We start from the raw sequence: 19,084 nt of genomic DNA, 5'->3' as shown, positions 1-19,084 counted from the left end.
AAGATAAAGAAGTTGAGCTAAAATGACAGCCTAAAGATTACCCACAATTCCCAGCAGGAAGAGCAGTGTCAATTAATAGGGTCTTCGGGAAGCCCATTGCAGTATTCTAGGAAGTTAAAGTCCTCAACAACGAACGGAACCTTCTTCCACTGCTTGACCGTTGTCCTTCCATCCGGGGTGTCCAGGGCAAAGGACTTGATATTTACATTGGCAAGCAACACTGACTTCTTGTACTTCATCTGATATCCCCATTGCTGCAGAAGCATGCATTCCAAGAAAAAACAAAAAGGGTTTTCGTTTCTGTAATCACTGAGCAGCATTATCAAGTGTAACCTTGCAGAGGAAGAGATTTGAATTCTGAATGCATCTCGATGGTCATTAGTTTGGGAGTAATACTTACATATTGTAATACTCAAGTAATATAGCAATAATACTATTGCAAAAATAAAACATACCAGGTTGCACTTTGCGCAATTGATGATACAGCCAGGTTCCCAGTTCTCAAAAGTCTTTGGAAGATGGAATTCCCCACCGGTATTGTAGTAGATCCTTAGAAGGAACCAAAATGGTGGTTACTGATCAATTTGTGATCTTTTCGAATGATTTATAGACCTAAAACAAGGCTGTACTCACTCGAAATTAGGGTTGACGTTGACGTAGTGGCTATTGTCAAGGAGTTGGATGTCGCTGCCCATGGCCACCGGAGTGAAGCAGTTTCGACAAATGATCTTAACGACGGTGGCGCTGTTAACACTCTTTCTTTCTTGTAGATTTTTTGCCGCACGAATCAAACATATAATTGATACTTTTTGAATCTCAGTGATCTAGATGGGGAGAAAATATAAGGAAAAAGGTGACCAGGGCTGACCAAGGAATTCAATGTGATGTGCAAGCCAAAACCCACAAAATGGAATTCATCATAAACTCATGGTCCACCCAGAAGTATGAGGGACCATTTACACTCCCAGTACAATTCACTAGGGGGGCTTTTTTTCTTACCAATATACATATAAATAACATAATTAGAATTATTTATTTAATTTGTTTGTATTTTGATATACCTAGGTATATTACTGATCTTGTACTGTATTGTTTTGACCAGATTGAAATTCAAGCTATTAATCTTGAGTTCCTGTTTTGTTTGTATGCATGAAACTTTAAAAAACAGTATTATCAACTGGGTGGACTGGTAGGTTGATCTATCTGTCATTCATCTGGTTGGACACAACCACGTGTGACATCACTATAGGGTGGATCCTGATATGGCTTGTAATGGGCAGCCCTCAAAATCACACCTGGTGGTAAACTTGGGACCCCTTGGCTCACAAAGAGGACGGTGCGATGGCAATCCTACAATCTTATCCGTAAACAAAGAGTCTGTGTTTACCATATGAAATTTTGCTATACAAATAAACTTGACTTGACTTACTTTCTTGCGGAACTCCATGTGAGTCATCTTTTGGATTTCTGCGATGGCTTCTGCCATCGACTTCACCCTGTTGTCGTTTACGAACTCCCTGACGACCTCTTTGCTCCCCCGCTGGGCGACCACAGCGTACACGCTGTCATTAGCCCGGGCGCGCCCCATAGCCTGCTGCTGGGCAATCTCGTTGGTGAGCAGCCCGTACCGCACCACCAGGTTGCATTCTTGGATGTCGAGTCCTTCTTCCGCCACACTGGTGGAGATCAGGAGGTTGAGGGTACCATTGCGGAAATTTCGGATTGTGTCTTTTTGCTGATTCTAAACCGCACGCACAACACAAGAAAACACAAGCATAGAAACAGAAAATGGTTAGGGGATGATGAGGCCAACGTTCTTCTGAAAGAACTGTAGTCGATAGGAATCGTTAGGAAATAACAAACAGAACATACCTGGGACATGCAGTTGTTGCCACTGCCTGCGCCGGTCAGAATTGCCGCTGTGATGTTGGCCTTCTGCAGGGCTGGGTTACTGGAAACCCAGTCTAGAAGGCAGTTGGTACTGAGCCGGGTCTTGGAGAATATGATGCCCCTGGAACTCGTACTCTCGCCAAACTGATTCAGGAGAGTGGTCTGGAGCTGTGCCATCTTGGGGTTCGCATAGCGAACATCAATTGACAGACTACTCAGCTTCTCTTGGTTTTCTGTTTTAGGCACAGGACCAGAAACATCAATCGTCAATTATAAATAAAACTACAACCCAAGCCTTTTAATATACAGCTGTGAAGAGAGAAATGCATAAAAGATAGGACCCTCTAAAGTGAAACTTTCTAAATAAAATGATGATCACAAATATAATAAAAAAAATGTAAATGTATTTAAAACCAGTTCACAAACTAAATGCAAAACGAATCATGTGTTGAACGCAACGGTGGCTGGTCACACTGCTCTCTCACTTCTGAACAGCTCTATGAGGAAGCGGTCGGTCTTGTCGATGGCCGTGTTTGCCTTGGTCACGTAGAAATCACCCAGCGACTTGTAGGCGTCCTCCATGCGCAGGGTGTCGTTGATGAACAGGGCGTTGTTGTACTGCCTGAGGTGTTTCGCACATTGTGCCAGCAGTCGTTTTCCTTGTATCACACCTAGTCAAGAGAAACATACGCGCGCACACACATGCCCACACAAACACAAGAATAAAATAATTTATAAAGGACAAAGCCCTGGATGGATTGACTTGTGGATGGGTGTGTTTTATTCTTTATTCGTAATTCTCTTATACTATTTAGCTGAAGTAGAATAGTGAAAAAGTACTGTTTCAAAGTCAAGGCACATGGTCAGTTGTTTTAGATAACAGCCTCACAGCAACAAAATACAATTTTAAGGGGGTTTTGTAAACTTGTGGAGAAATAGATGAGGGGTTGTGGTCATCTTTACCGCTCTCTTCTAGAAGAACCACGTCTGCCTCGTAGTCCTGTGTGCCGATCTCCCGGAGTTGCAGGCTAGGGTCGGCTGTGAACAAGTACTCATGGATCTTCAGCATCATAGAGGTTAAATGATCTGCAAACGGATCCTATGGGTTGGGGACAAACAAACAAATGTGTGCTTTCTTCAACACCAGCATAGATAACATTCAAATGATATTCAATTGATACGGCGAAATCAGAACTCACCTCAGGTCTTTTCTCCACGATGTCGAAAGTGGTGCGAGGCCTCGGCACCTTCGCTGCCAGCTCTGGGGCATGAACTTCAGCCGACACGATGGCCGAGTCCAGGTTGGCACAAATCTGCATCCGGAAAATGAGAGGGGTCAGTTTCTTAACATAATGAGAGCACACATAAATGTCCAATGATTTAAAGGGGCTCTGTGTAAGAATTAGATATTCCTTCCCATTACTGGCCCCTTTGGCCGGAAAGTCACCTGCAGCTTGCTCAAGCTTTTGCACACCAGAGTGCGAGCTCCGTGGGTTGAGAGTGACCATAACAATTATAAACCGATGTTAGTAATAATCTTGAAAACTTGAGCCAATTTAAATTTTGGATCAATCCCAGCTAATTTCTCGACAATAAGGGTATCTTTTCCGTGATTGGTTCGACAATCCATCTTGCCTGACAATCACATTTGCGTGAAATGAAACACTTCTCAATGGCAGCGGGACTTAGAGAGTCTTCTGATCTCCCTCTCTCTTTACAACTCTTATTCTTACCGACAGCGCCTGTCAAGTTTGACAAGTATCCGAGAATCTGTGTCTATGTCACTTTGGATAAACACGTCTGCTTAACGAGGACATCACAGTAAATAGATGTATCAGGTCAGCCCAGACCTCAAGGACATGATCCACAGCCTGCGGTACAGTATTGGCACCGCCCGGTGACGCCGTCAGTCCCAGGATCTGAGGCAGCTTCTTCTCTCCGTTGTGTTTCCTGCCGATATAGCGTCTCATGATCTGGTTGTAAACTCCCTCTTTGTGGGTGTGGTGACACTCGTCGATGATCAGCAGAGTGATGTCTGAAAGGAAAGAAAAGAACAAGGTAAATTGACAGCCGTTGGAAGACTATGTTGAGCTCTATATTCTATATAAAGTTGTGGAATATTTATGTTGAGAAAGGCTGTATAGTGAGCTCATTTAAATTTAGAAGGAGGTTGGAGGGTTTAAGTGTTTCTCTTCTTCTTACTCCTTTTCAGACACGTAGTTATTGCATTTTAGGTTTACAGTTTGTGTGTTTTGTTTATTATTTTACTTGTGTAGGAGCCGCATTTAAGTTTTTTATGTTTTGAGTGACTCACTAATTTCTCCTTCTTTCCCACCTGTGGTGAGTGCACACCTGCGACAGGTGCTGATGGTGCACCCTTTAAATAGGTGACGGAAGTGCATGACATGGAGAAGCCTGGCAAGCAGATACAGTTATTGACCGTCTGTTTGTGAACTGTGCAACTTGACACATAGACTGCTTTGCATCCTTAATTTGTTATATTTTATTTACAATAAATGACGGCCAAATGACGGCCTTGGACAGTCAAACTCTAACTCTTTTTTGGACACAAACTGCGCGTCCAACAATGCCATCACCAGCTTTCTCCGTGTGGCGAAAGGACAACTTGGGATCGTGGGGTACAAGGAAAAACCCAACCACGTTTGTTTCGCCATTGCAACATGTGTGATGTAAAACGGATCAAATCAAAACTTTTGAATGCAGAGCGTTATGCACTTATACACTTCCACTAATAAAAATTAATATTATTCCCTTTATTCTGATTCTCTTATCTACCCTGCACAGCTGTTGTTTATTAAAAACTTGGTCTGGTCTGGTAATTATTAGTTATTTACTGTGTGGATGAGTGTGGATAACTCTTTTGAATCGTAGTGCATTTCTAGCGGATATTATGTTCCCGTGGTAACCCCTATAGCCCAGTGCCCGTTCTTGCAAAAATAAAATCATAATTTATTGACCACATATTCCCAGTAGGCAGGTCTCCAAAAAGTTTGGAGACCTGCTTACTCATCTACTTACTTATCTATCTTTTGCGCACTCTGGTGTGCAAAAGCTTGAGCAAGCAGCAGGTGACTTTCCGGCCAAAGGGGCCAGTAATGAGAAGGAATATCTAATTATTACACAGAGCACCTTTAAATCATTGGACATTTATGTGTGCTCTCATTATGTTCTACACACATAGGGGGTGCTATAAATCTGAAATATTTAAATGAGACTGCTTGCAGTTTTAAATTTGGATGTGCTTTGATTGTTCTCAGCCTCACTTATAGATATATTTGTCTTTGAAATTAGGGAATGTAGATAGATAAAACAACCAAAATAAACCCTTGTGACGTCTTACCCGAGAGCTCAACATGTCTGTCTTCTTCGGGGGTGGCCAAGGCGTTCTCCAATATCTGTGCTGTGCAGATGACGAGGTCCGATTTCTTCAGCACATCGCTGAAGAAGTCCTTCTCCTCGCAGTCTCCACTGACCTGGACCAGCTTGTACTGTTTGCCCAGGTAAGGGTCAAACTCGTTGGTGTAATGTTGTGCCACCAGATGTATCTTTAGGAAACATCAAAACCTGATCAATAGCAGTTGTTGAATTATTTTTGCAAGAAAATCTGACTGAGTGACAACATGGACACTTGGACGACCTTGGATACTGCTATTTAGTCAAGAAGAAGCAGTGTGGGGTAATAGCATCTTTCTGAACAATGCCTACAAGTAGGTCATGGACAGTGGGGATCGAACCCAGAACATTCTCGCTAGTAGAAGAACACCCTAGAGTCCACATTGAGTCCACTTAGGCATGTACTCAATTCATGAAGTAATTCATTCATTCATGAATCAATTCATATTCTGTAAATGTATATATATTGATAGACTGAGAGTATTTATGGATAGATTGCACATAAGTACATATTTATTGACAGACTAAATGGACTGGTCAAAAGTGTTCAAATTTGGGGTATGTATAGATTTGGTAAGCAGGTATCCAAAAGATTTGGTGTCACGTACCCATAGCACTATGACTTCCGGTCCAATTCAAACGATCAACCCTTGCTCCCCCGATATTTATAACATTCTGATACTCTGTCTACATGCCTCACATTGCATGCTGAACATTTTGCCTCTCGGACCCATAATGCCGTCAGGATAGATTTTTGCTGTACAGTGAAAACTTTGGAAGAAATTCAAGAATTGTGTTCTTCAGAACCATCGCCTCAAATGACACACGGTTTTCATACAAATGATGTATGTATGTGTGGGGGTCTGTGTGTGTGAATTATGGGAGACGAAAACAGGGATGAATAATAAAGACGGAGGCATACACGGTCATTGACCACACCCTTGATTCCCTTGAGAAGGGCCGCCGCAGGGATAGGCTGTGCATTGGCTGCGAACACCTTGTGACTGTTTGCAGTCCTAGTTTATTATCATATTCTTATTATCTTGGTTTGGTTCTGTTCTCTGATTCTTACCTGCACCTCTCCAGTGCACTTATATCACTGCTGTTGCTGCAATCACACCTGCAATTACCTCCAGGGATAAATTCAGGTTTATCTTATGCTATTCTATGTAATATCATATTTTATTCATCTATGTATACCTTGTTAACCAGGACCACCACCTTGGCCTTGGAGTTGGTCTCCAGGTGTCTCTTGGCCACGTAGACGGCGGCCCGAGTCTTGCCCCCTCCGGTGGGCAACCAGATGATGACGTTCTCCCCCTTTACCGCTCTCTCCACCACTTCCTTCTGGTAGCTGCGCAGCCCAAGGTCTTCCATTCTGTAAATCGCTTCCTGTTATGTGCCGAAAATTGCATCACCGTGAATTAAAATAGTGATCATTAAAATTGTGAGAGATTCAAGTGTCATCAATATGACGTAGGCCTTTCAAGTTTTATTGTTAATGGGTTAAAGTGAAATGAGTTATTTGGATGCTAAAACGACACACACACAAAGGATTTTCTGTCTTTATCACGTGTTACACTTTACAATTAGTTAGTTAATTAGTTATTAACATTAATTAATGCAGTTTAAAGCATTATCATATAGAACTAGCAAAGGGTTTAGGATTAAGGGTTAACCCTAACAACACTAAGTTAATATGAACACCATTACTAAAGGATTACTTGACCATTGGCTACCGGTTAATAACTAATAACTAAGTAATATAATAATAATAATAATTATTGCTTACAACCGCATTAACTAGGCCTATATTAGTTACCCTTATTGTAAAATGTTAACCCCTAACAAACGCATATGATATAGTTTTGTACCTTGGAATAATAAATAAGAAGTCTTGATGCCTTCTTTCTAATAGGCAGTGCTTTAAACATAGTATCTTAAAGTTGTAATATAATATATTATTGTAAGGGTCACATCCCATCCAGAAACCTCCAACATGTAGGCCTACATAAACATTCATTCAATTATAACAAGAACCAACAATCCAAGATCGTAAATTTATACCTTGGGTCCGATTGCGTATTCTGCTGTGTCTAGTTCAACTCCGCGGTCCTTGTGCCCTAGGACTGGACAAGTTCGCTTTAAACAGCATTGCTGTTATACACTGGGAAACGAAATCGAAAGTAAAGTGTTCCGCACTCCCCTATAGAGAGGGGGCCAAGAAGGGAGGATTCTGAGGTACAACCGATGCAGCGACAAGGGAAAATATCCTGCTTTGTCATTTATTTTTATACATTTTGCCGTCTAATATTCTAAAACTAAACTAAACTACCGTAGTGTCGAGCAAAAGGCAATCACTTTCATGTTACTTTTGATTGAAACCGAAGGTTATAAGACATTGGAGCTCCGAAACGGGATACCCCTAAAAAGGCCCTTGTTGGGAAAACAGAACTTAACATTGTGCTTCTGGGGAAAACAGTGGTGATCATTTATTTGAATACAATTTTGCAAGCCCTTTTGTTGGTTGTGTCACTTTCAGGCAATCACTTTCATGTTACTTTTGATTGAAACCGAAGGTTATAAGACATTGGAGCTCCGAAACGGGATACCCCTTAAAAGGCCCTGGTTGGGAAAACAGAACTTAACATTGTGCTTCTGGGGAAAACAGTGGTGATCATTTATTTGAATACAATTTTGCAAGCCCTTTTGTTGGTTGTGTTAGACCATAGCAAATCTAAACGACTGAAACCGTATCAACGTGTAGACCTATAGAAAAAAAAAAACTTTTATTAAGGTTTTACAGTTACAGTAGATTGGCATGTATACTATAACTAGACAGTAGTAGTTGCTATATAGATTAAAGTTTCACTCTGTCCTCTTTAATACGATTCTGTACTGCAGCATATGTAGATCATTAAGAGACAACCGACAACCCTGAAGAATGCAACACTGACATGACTCAAGTTAATCAAAGCTAAGAATGATTCAAGTACAAAATAACACACACAGACATATAGAGAGAAACAGATGCATACAAAGTGAGTGCAACAATCAACAAGCAGGTTCACCCAAGACACGGGTCTGCATACCCACACGAGTTACTTTGCACCATGAGTGTGAGACTCGTGAAGGCGAGTGTGACGGCTATGATTGAATTCTGAATGAATTGTGTTTTCGTTTTTTTTTTGCCATGCTGCAACAACCAAAGCGTGTATGGAATGAGTTATAAACCAGAACAACTTATATTGACCTTTAAACCAAACAATGCAACGTCAGCACCACTTTAAAGGACTGGTGACAGGACTGGTTTCTTCTTGGAGTAATCCTAAAATAAAAGATGCAATATTTCAAGAAAGGTTATCCAGGAGGAGCTCAAAGGAACAGGTAAACTCGGCCTTTTAAGTGTTGAATTATAAAATGAAACTCTCCTACTAAAACATGTTACGGAGAAACCGACGCAATCCTGAAAGCGATGGGGAGGGAGGGGCAATGTATTTTCCTAACTGAACTGCTTGTTTCCACCGATGGTGAATGGTTGACTGGTAGGTAGGCGGGGTCAACCGAGAGGCTAACTAGGTTACCCAGTGCAACAACTGCCCACGTTTGACGAGAATGTGTGAAAATGACTGCACCTCTTGTTGATAAGACCGATGTTCATATAACCCTCTGGTAAACTGGCCTGTTCAAGTGTTGTGTAAGCAACAGAAGGCAACGGTGGCTTAGGTTCTAAGGTCCAGTCTCTGGTGTACAAAACAAAAATATGTACTTTTTGAAATCAGGGCACAATGTTTACTTAAAAAACAAAACAAAAAAAACATAATTGCATCCATGCTTGATCCTTAACACGCAATTCCATTTTCTTTTTTTTACTGGAACCTATAACTTTGGTACGTTTAATGCATCAAAACAGTTATTTTTCAATTACAGCATTTCAGATGAGATAGCAGGTTTCAGAGGAATACTTGACGGGCAGAGGAGGAAGGATAACATTTACCACTACGTAATGCCCAGGTGGCCCCTAGCGTTAAGTCACAAAACATCCACCGTGTTCCCCTGCGGCGTTCGTTCGTCTCTCCGCGTCCGCCTTGGCCCCCTGGAATCGGTGAGGAGAGGCGTGACGGACGAGGTCAGACCCACGCGGTTTCCGCGGCGCATCATTTCTCGATCAGGCCGCCGTCCTTCAGCTTGAAGTAGAAGAACTTCTCGAGCGTGTTGGCGCACTTGCAGTACTCGCTGTCGGCGGGGTTATACTCCCGGCAGTTGGTGATGATGCGCTGCAGGTCGGCGATGAAGAGCTTCTTGGTGACGTAGTAGCGGTTCTTCAGCCTTTCGGTCATGGTCTTGAGGTCTGCGGGGGGGCGGAGCGGTTAGGTTGATACAGGGATTTGCTGTGCGACAACCTCAAATGGACTAAAAGTGCGACAAATTGCAGTTTGAAAGATGCAATTACAATTACAATTAGGGCATTTAGCAGACGCTTTTATCCAAAGCGACTTACATCGGTTAATGCACACATTGACAGACCGACGGCAGAGTCAACCGTGCAAGGCGACAGCCAGCTCGTCAGGAGCAGTAAGGGTTAAGGGTCTTGCTCAGGGACACATCAACACTCAGCTAGGAGGAGCTGGGGATCGAACTCGCAACCTTTCAATGTTACAAGACACCTGCTCTACCTCCTGAGCTAAGCCGACCCAGATGCAAGAAGGCCCTGAGAGCGCGCTAGGCAATCACAGCAGAGAAACAGCAAGGCCCTCAACAATGACAGATGTGAGATTAACACTTGATAGTTGCTTCACAATAATGCTGAATAAATTAAAAACAGAGTTTGATTCTTGATGGGATGTGCCAACGTGTATGAACAGGTCAAATAACTAAAAATTAACAATTTAGTAGGAGACCCGGAAGTCTTTTAAATGTCGGTGATTCTCTTCAGCCTCTTATTGCTTCCCTTGTTATTTGTTGCATCTAAACTAAACTATTCAAAAGGTTGTGTGGAAGCAAAGTTTATTTATCAGAGAGCATGGCGGATCAGCTAAAACTCTCAAAAGTTCACTTCAGCAAAATGTTTAAGAAAGCCAGGTTATCTCAATCAAAAATAATTGCGAAGCAGATTTTATGTCAGTTGAATGAGATCAAACCCCAACCCTACACTCACCGATTGGGAAGCGGATGATCTCGTAGTAATCTGGTGCTTCGGATTTCTTCACTGGTTCCATGAAGGGCCAGGCCTCAGGGTGTGTCTGGGCCGGAAGAGACACATGGTCAGGGGCTGATCAATCCCACAACTTGGCCTATTGTCAATATATTTAAAGACATCAAGGTACCTTGATCTGGGCCAGGAGGTTCTTCAGCATGTTGTACAGCAGGTCAGGGTCCTTAACCTCCTTACTGCAGAGCACACAAATCATAAGATTTGGGGTGAAACTAATTGGCAGTGAGTAGTACTTGTCCTCCTACAAATACTGACAACTATAGTCCAAGAGGAGCGCATCAATGATCAGTAACCGTAGAGTAGAATAATCATGCTTACTAGGGCTGTAACGATACACCAACTCACGATTCGGTTTGTATCGCGATTTTTGACCCACGGTTCGATACATCCCACGGTTTTTTTAAATTTAAAAAGCATTTTATTTAAACAACACTTATGTAACAATTAACTTAATGTAACATTTAATAACAAATAATTTGGAACACTGAACAGATTTGAACAGAAAGAATACTATTAAAATATAGCTAAATTAATAAATAAATAACCAAAGATTACAGTTGGAAGATGCTTGCAGGTAGGCAAAAACCCTCAACTAGTTCGGTTGGTTTCGTCAAATATCCTATTAGTGCTTCTTATTAGGCTATGTAGCTAAAATAATGACATAATCAGGCCGTATAGAATGCAACATGTTTAATAGCCTAACTTTCAATAGATGGGAAAAAACATGAACGTCTAACATGAACGTCGCAATAACGAGGCATAGTGTTACGAGTAGCGTAGGCCTATGTGTGTGCGCGAGAATGGCAGTGTGCGCCACAAACCGCGAGACAGGTTTGTGGCCTTGAGGGTCGCGATTACGGTTTCGATACGCGTATCGTTACAGCCCTAATGCTTACCATTTGTCCTTGCTGCTGGGTTTCCAGCCGGTCTCTCCTAAAAAACAGAAATAAAACAAAAGCCCAAATCAGGGTTAGCCCACGATTTGACTAACACTCCATCAACAGCATCCACTCCAACAACCCAAGGACACAATAAACACCATACACTTACGAATGCCGGGAATGCTCTCCACTGGGATCTGGCGGACTCCCTCCTTGAAGCAGGTGAGGCCCGGGTACACCTTCCTAATCTGGCTCTGTTTCCGCTCGATCAGCTTCTTGATGATCTGACCACACACATAAGACGTGTTTAGCACCACGCTGGGCTTCCCGCCCGTAATAGGTTGGACACCGCAAAGGGGGCCGCGTGTACCTCTTTCTGTCTCTTGATGATGTGGGAGAGCTCGGTGTAGGGTATCCGAGGGTTCAGCTCGCACTCCATCAGCGTGGCGCCCTCGTAGTCCTTGATGTAGCCCAAGTAAAGGCTTTTTGGTACCTTGATGTCTTTGGAGAAGCCCTGGGGAGGGGTCAACAAAGAGAACATGAGTCAACTCGACGAGGCCTTTCGTGTGCACGCGTGTCCCGTGTTGTCTGGGGCGTTGGGCGCCACTTGCGCTGTACCTGCTTCTTGAAGTAGCCGATGGCGTACTCGTCGGCGTAGGTGAGGAAAAAGAGGATGCTGTGTTTGATGTGGTACTCCTTCAGGTGGTTCATCAGGTGCGTTCCGTAGCCCTTTAGGGTCAAACACAACGCGGTTAGAGCCTTTTCATTAGAGTGGACCACTAGCCGTGTTTGAATAGCCAAAACGCACCTTGACTTGCTCATTGGACGTGACTGCGCAAAAGACAATCTCTGTAAAGCCCTGAGTGGGGAACATCCTAAAACAGATGCCTCCGATGACGCGGCCGTCTTTGATAAGTGCAAGAGTCTTGTGCTTCCTGCACAAAGTGTGAAAAGCAACAACAAAATATGCCATTAAAAACCTGTTGGAGGCACCGGTTATTACATGAGCAGTAATCGTGCAATGCAAATCAAACCATGCTGAAAGACGCTGGCTTCAAATCTGCGCCGCCTAACCAGTAAGCAGATGCCTATTCCCTACATACTCATTTAAAAAGAGTTTCTGTATTCACCATGCTAAATAGCTGCATAGGACAACGACGGTAAATAGTACGTTTGGGTTTTTCCAGCCATTACACTTGCATGTATCGCTGGCCTGAGAACAGCAACGCAAGAATAACGTTGAATATACCCCTGTAGTTGCATTGCCATAATTTGCAAACCATCAAGCCAGAACTTGCAGTACCGAGCCCTAATGTTTTTCCTACATACTTCTCCTCCCCTCCGGAGCTCCATGGAGAACAAAAGAACGGTCTTCTCTCCGTGCACGAATCAACCTCAGAATGGCTGATCTGGGGTCATCAGCCATCACTCCTTACGAGTACTCACGGGTCGAACACCAGCCTGGTGATGTACTCTTTGGGCATGCGGGGCAGCTGGTGCGAGAAGACGTTCTGCAGGCCCACCAGCCACATCAGGATCTTCTTGTTGGACTTCTGCGAGAGGGAGTTCCCGATCACGTGGAACTCTATGATGCCGCGCCTCTCCTCCAGGCGGGCTGTCTCGTCGCGGGCGGCGTTGGGCGTCAGCAGGTTAGTCTGGGGGGGGGGGGGGGGGGGGGGTTAAGGTATCAGGTAGGTGGCCATGCTAACTAAACTAAAATAAATGGGGTTTAACTAGGGCTGTAACGATACGCGTATCAAACCGAAAATCGTGATACTCAAAGCCACGAACCTGTCTCGCGGTGTGAGAAGGCAGAAGCGCGATATGCCCTTTCTAACTCTTCGGTCAAATTGTCCGATTGAAATTTGCTAATAATTTGTCTAAATAATAGTCTGCTGACAGCGCCCCCTCCTATCGATGCCGTAAATATGTGACGAGATGCCCTCTCTGTGATCACAGCTCTCCGTGGCTACGGAGGATTGCATTTCTCCACAGCCGTCGAAGTCCTCATATGCGATATGAACGACATTTATCCAGAGTGGGCCAAGCGCGCAAAAAATTGCCTGTGTGATCCTGTCTCTATTGTTTTGTGTGATTTGACTGGCAGTTTGTCTGCTTATAGGTCGGAATGAAACGGCCACCGATTATTGACAGGATGGGTACTTTATTCTACCGGACTCGTTCGCTTCTTCACTAGACACACGCGCTACCGCTCGCTCTCCTCGCTCGTCCACTCACTCGCTGACGTCACTCACACACGCATACGCACACTGCCATTCTCCCGCACACACATGCTACTCGTAACACTATGCCTCGTTATTGCGACGTTCATGTTTTTCCTCATCGAAAGTTAGGCTATTAAACATGTTGCATTCTATACGGCCTGATTATGTCATTATTTAAGCTACATAGCCTAATAAGAAGCGCTAATAAGGATATTTGAATAAACCAACTAAACAGTTAAAGGGGCCCTATTATGCCTACCAGCAAAAAGCATCCTCCAACTGCAATCTTTGGTTATTTCTTTATTAATTTAGCTATACTTTAATAGTATTCTTTCGGTTCAAATCTGTTCAGTGTTCCAAATTATTTGTTATTAAATGTTACATTAAGATAATTGGTATTTAAGTGTTTAAATAAAATGCTTTTTAAATTTAAAAGAATCGTGGGATGTATCGAACCGTGGGTCAAAAATCGTGATACAAACCGAATCGTGAATTTGTGTATCGTTACAGCCCTAGGTTTAACTATTGCATTGTCAGTCGGTGCAATGTGAACAAGCGAAGCACACAAATCAGTATTGTAGTAAATAAAAAAATTAGAAAGAAGTAAAAAAAGAAAATACTGGGCCGAGTGAAGAATAACTAAATGAGTCAGAAATACTTCCATTTTTCTAAATCGGAGGCACTCCAACAATATTACAGGAGAACCATCAAAACAAAGAAATTTCAAAACACACGCACCAACACAACCCCAACCGTGTGCTCAGGTCAGATGTTCCATTGGTTCAAACGGTTGAGGGGTTCTGCAGAGGGTGGACGTGCTCACCTCGGGGCCCAGCATGGCGGCAGGGTCGGTGATGGTCATCATGACCTCGTTCACCAGCTCCATGGGAATGTCGCCCATCACGCGGATCCGCTTGGCGTCTTCCAAGGTCATCGCCTCTGGAAGCTTGCGCTTCTCTCCTGAGCGGCAAAACGAGGAGGACGGTACAATTACGCTCCTGTGGTCCGTTTAACGGCGGTTGAATGGACCAGTTATCGTTGTTATCGTTGTGCTTGTTGTTTCTTTCTAGGTTTGTTGCTCTACGGCGTCATTAGTTTGCACCTGATCTTAAGAAAAAACATTCCACTGTTACAATTGGGCAATGGAACGCCTCATTCAAATAATCAGGAGGAGACAAAATAAATCTTGTAATTAAAGTATGACACTGTTAATGTTGTATTTAAGGAATTCCTTGAAATGAGTGTCGTGACAAATTATTCAGAAACTCCTCTGGAGCCGTATTTTTGTTTACGTCGGTGCATAATTACTGAATATATTGAACGACACTTTGCCACTCTCCTTCACCCATCCCTTTGTAGGATGCCTGTGTATGCTAGGGAAATGTAACACACTTTATCCATTGTGGTATGGTGAAGGCTGAAGGGTAGAGGGTCAGACTAGGGCTAGAGGGGAGAGGTGGGACACCGCAGTGGGGTATTTCCGGCAGGGCCGCAGACCTGTGGTGGGCTCTGCTCCGGACTTATCCGCGCTGCCGAGGGATGAGACCCCGCTCATGCCCTTGGACAGGGAGGGGGTGAGGGACACCGAGGTAGAACTGATCCCTACGACACACACACAGTCACAACAGTCATCGGTCGGATCAATGATGACAAATCACATTGTTTATCCTGTGACCCATTATGGGTCACAAAGATAAATTGAGAGGGTACAAAATACATACATGTAACATCAGCCAATTATAAATATTGTTATTATTCTATATCTAAGTCAATTATCTTACGAAATTATTCTGGTTCCACATTTACCTGTTGTGAAACACTAGATCATTTTCAATTCAAGGCAGAGTATATGGGTTATAATTATTATTTTGTGAAGAATGTAATTTTGTGAAGCAAGTTAAACATACCAAGCAAAGCATGAATTTTATGGCGGATGAATTTGACCCTTTGGCAGGTACACATTTCAGGGTTTTATATTAAAAGAATGCTTTGCAAAGACATATTTCCATTCATAAAGAGACAAAATTCTAAATTACATTTTGCGGCCTGTCTAGGAGTCAATTAGGGAGGAAGGCAGAGAGGGAGGATGATTATGGGTCCCTCACCTGTCTGGTGTCCGAGGGGTGTTCCTTCCGAGGCGGGGATTGTGAAGTCAGCCTCCCAGATGGGAGAGTTCTCCCCATAGATCTCCTCCTCAAGCATAGACAAGAATCTGAAGTACACACAACCACATTTAGGAGCATGTACAAAACTTACAAGTGATTCAACAGTACTCTTTTATTAGAAAATAGTCTAGCATAACAGTTCCCCATCATTCATTTACAATTTGCCCATCAGATATTAATATTCATACATATTTAAACCCTGGTTAATGAAAGTAATCAACCGTGTAAATATTCATACTCATTGGTAAATATTTTGCTGGTTGCAAGAAATCTGTTGAGGATGCCTGAAAGTCAGGCATTTCATCTCCTGAGTTGCTGATCATTGTTCTATTAATGTGCGTGCGACACATAAAAACTTGAAACAGTTATCACATGGCTTGTTTGACACACACACACACACACACACACACACACACACACACACACACACACACACACACACACACACACACACACACACACACACACACACACACACACACACACACACACACACACACACACACGTCGTTGGCACTCACTTAGGAAAGTGCGTGAGTATGAGAGTGCGTTTCTCGGGCAGCAGCTTGTCCTTCTCCACGCGGAACTTCTCCAGCAACTGCCGCCGTGTCACTGTGAATATGGACTTGAGCAGGCTGCGGCCAAACACCTGAGTGGTCTCGTAGCGAGGCAGGCTGTCGTTGCTCTGGGGGACGTGGCAGTAGCATAGCCACCTAGCCACCAAAGAGAGAGAGAGAGACCAGGATACAAACAAGTTTTAGGAAAATAGCCAGTGTCCCAAATAACTGCTGAGAAACAAATAGGGGAGCGGAAAGGTAAAGACAATACAGTGGTTGTGTCCATTTTTGCTGTGTGTGTGTTGGTGCATAATTATGAGAAATATCGGATCAGTGATTATTTTGCCCGATATTGTGAGTGATTATTCATTGAGATTCAAATAGGATTTTTTTAATTTAACACGTGTTAAAAAAAAAGAGAAAAATCTGATGTTTAATTTTGTACAAATGACTTGCAACCTTTCATGATTAGCTAATTGAAAAGGCCAAAATGGCAATTTGCCATTAAAGGTGTCACCCTTGTGTGTGTGCCTGCGCGCGTGTGTGCCTGGGTGTGTTGTGTGTGCAAACCTTGTGTAGTCAACTTTGTAAGCCGTGCCATCGTCTTTCTGAGAGCGCTGGCGATATTGCGTTGGGGTCTCCAGCTTCCAGTAGTTGAGGCACAAGAGGAACATCTTGGAGAGTTCAAACATGGTCTGACGCTCCTTTGGTGCCAGGTGACTGAACTTGTACTGGACAAAGTTCAGCACCCCCTTTGTGGAAAGACAAGTTAAATAAACAAATAAACGATAACCATATATTTAGGTATAAATGGTCTTGTTATATATTAGGCATCGATCAGGTCAGGCAACTTGCCTAAGGACGCCTCAATGCTTGAACCAAGAAGCCTCCACCACCCTCAGCACTATTCTACTTAGACTAGTCACATTATAATGTACACTTATGGTCAAGTTTCTGAGGTAAGGGTTTCATCAACACATGTTTACCTGCTCTATGTTTGGTTTCTCAAAGGGAGGACTTCCAAGAGACCCCTCCACAATTGGCTGGCTCATCTGCAGTATGCATTTCCTCAGCAGCTATCAAAGAAAATGGAAGATAGCAGATTGATTTGTACATTATGTTTACATATTGATATGTGTTTACCTGGATCCACATTGTATGATAATGTTAATATAAATGTACTACGTAATCACTGAAGGCATTTTCAGTAAGGACAACAGAGTGTAGAGGTCACACATTATTGATAGAGTATAGTAACAGCTTTCAATTACCTTGAAGAGGTAGAAGTAGACTTGCTTCGTGTCCGTATCCTCCTCTTTATGTACGGACATGAAGAGATTTTCCACGTCCACGACCATCCCCAACAGCCTGTTTATCTCTTCCTCCGACACATTCTCCAGGTGGGATACATGGTCAGCTACACAGGATAAAAGGACATAATTAGTCAAATAAGATCCCTTCCCAACCACAAGTTATTTGTCAGCGTCATTAACTTGAGTCAATTTATGTAGGCTTCGATCAGCGGCTAATAACAGCATCTTTACATATATAAAGGAAAGGGATGATATTTGGTACCCAGAGCATGTCCACAGCTGCGACAGGGTTCGCTTAGGCTGGCCGCTTGTGGTTGAAGGTCCATACGGGTGGCTGTAGGTGGGTTTGGGTTTTTCCAGCCATTACACTTGCATGTATCGCTGGCCTGAGAACAGCAACGTAGAAATAGCATTGAATATACCCCTGTAGTTGCATTGCCATAATATGCGAACCATTAATTACTAGCTAGCAACCCGTTCAAACAGCTGATGAGGTATAGCATCCTACTGATGGTTCGCTATGCACACACATTAACCGTAGCTTTGCAAACAGTTGTTTTTCCTGAATGGTATGCAAGTGTAGACATCGAATGTTAAACAGACATGACACGTATAAACGAACATTTCTCAGTGCTTTGTTGTGAATAACTTTAGCTAGCTAGGCTAGCTACCTTGCATGCGGAGAATACGCCAAGTTTCTCTAGCTTTTTTGCCCGTGGGAAAGCTCGGACTTGGGCTTTCTTCTGGCTTGCACGCTGCTGTTGGCTTAAGCCCGGCCTGGCCGGGTCGCTATTTGCTGACCCAGAACCGGTAGAGGCAGTATTCGAACCAGCAGACCCACTGGACTGGGCTTGGAGAAGCCGCGGTTGCAAGGCCTGTGCCGCCGGGTCCGACATATCCACGCTTCTTTGCAACCCAGTAGACTCTTCTTCTCTTCGCTTTTGCGGGTGCCTCACCCTCAATGGTGTGATGCATTCTGGGCGATGTAGTATGTATGCGAGGAAAACGCTCACTCCATTTTTTTCTTCACTTTATTTAACCAATGCCATTGCAACGTTTAAGAAGTTACATGAAAATAGCATCGAGTAGAATATTGACCAAACAACCAGGGAGGTTGAACAGGGATACGTTGTTTATCCCTGAGCATATCCAGCATATCCCTGAGCACTCATTTAGCCTACTTGTGCATTATAAAAGGTGGCCAAAATCCTTACAAAAACGAAAGTAAGAACCAACTATGAGAGCCTATTTCAGATTGTGTCACGTTAATCGTCATCCAGAGAATGGTGGAGACTTAACATTGTCAAACCACCACGAAATATTTGTTTACTCATACGGCAATGAATATTGTGAGGTGTGGTTGAAATAATTCCAGACGGACATAATATACCTCCCCTTTGTTTATTGATAAAATTAAAATGTCC

The 19,084-nt window shown here is 43.2% G+C and overlaps 2 protein-coding genes across 3 annotated transcripts in view; both read right to left on the bottom strand.

Moving 5' to 3' along the window:
- The window catches only part of dhx58 (DEXH (Asp-Glu-X-His) box polypeptide 58), a 375,030-nt gene extending 367,515 nt beyond the window's left edge, over positions 1-7,515 (bottom strand). The window contains exons 1-12 of one of the 2 annotated variants that reach the window (XM_060072209.1): positions 7,372-7,515; positions 6,505-6,696; positions 5,252-5,456; positions 3,741-3,925; positions 3,090-3,203; positions 2,854-2,989; positions 2,376-2,561; positions 1,873-2,123; positions 1,430-1,741; positions 634-824; positions 456-549; positions 55-254 (exon numbers count right to left, since the gene is read on the bottom strand). In XM_060072209.1, coding sequence (XP_059928192.1) covers positions 69-254; positions 456-549; positions 634-824; positions 1,430-1,741; positions 1,873-2,123; positions 2,376-2,561; positions 2,854-2,989; positions 3,090-3,203; positions 3,741-3,925; positions 5,252-5,456; positions 6,505-6,681 — 2,037 coding nt within the window. In that variant the 5' untranslated portion in view covers positions 6,682-6,696; positions 7,372-7,515 and the 3' untranslated portion in view covers positions 55-68. Of the gene's footprint in view, positions 1-45; positions 255-455; positions 550-633; positions 825-1,429; positions 1,742-1,872; positions 2,124-2,375; positions 2,562-2,853; positions 2,990-3,089; positions 3,204-3,740; positions 3,926-5,251; positions 5,457-6,504; positions 6,697-7,371 lie in introns of those variants that run through there. The other variant, XM_060072201.1, reaches the window with a different exon arrangement.
- Positions 7,516-8,078: 563 nt separating this feature from the next.
- On the bottom strand, positions 8,079-18,616 carry kat2a (K(lysine) acetyltransferase 2A). The gene is made up of 18 exons (XM_060072192.1): positions 18,332-18,616; positions 17,923-18,046; positions 17,619-17,764; positions 17,334-17,423; positions 16,918-17,099; positions 16,312-16,503; positions 15,731-15,837; positions 15,123-15,227; positions 14,449-14,585; positions 12,847-13,055; positions 12,209-12,335; positions 12,019-12,129; positions 11,771-11,914; positions 11,570-11,684; positions 11,416-11,452; positions 10,632-10,695; positions 10,463-10,547; positions 8,079-9,655 (listed from the first exon to the last, which is right to left on the bottom strand). Exons 1-18 carry the CDS (start codon positions 18,554-18,556, stop codon positions 9,462-9,464), a joined length of 2,394 nt encoding a protein of 797 aa, XP_059928175.1. The 5' UTR covers positions 18,557-18,616; the 3' UTR covers positions 8,079-9,461.
- Between the last annotated feature and the right edge of the window lie 468 nt (positions 18,617-19,084).

Source organism: Gadus macrocephalus, chromosome 2 (genome assembly GCF_031168955.1).
Source record: "Gadus macrocephalus chromosome 2, ASM3116895v1".
Classification (NCBI taxonomy): domain Eukaryota; kingdom Metazoa; phylum Chordata; class Actinopteri; order Gadiformes; family Gadidae; genus Gadus; species Gadus macrocephalus.
Note: the sequence above shows the minus strand (reverse complement) of the source record. Positions and strands in the feature narration are given on the sequence as shown.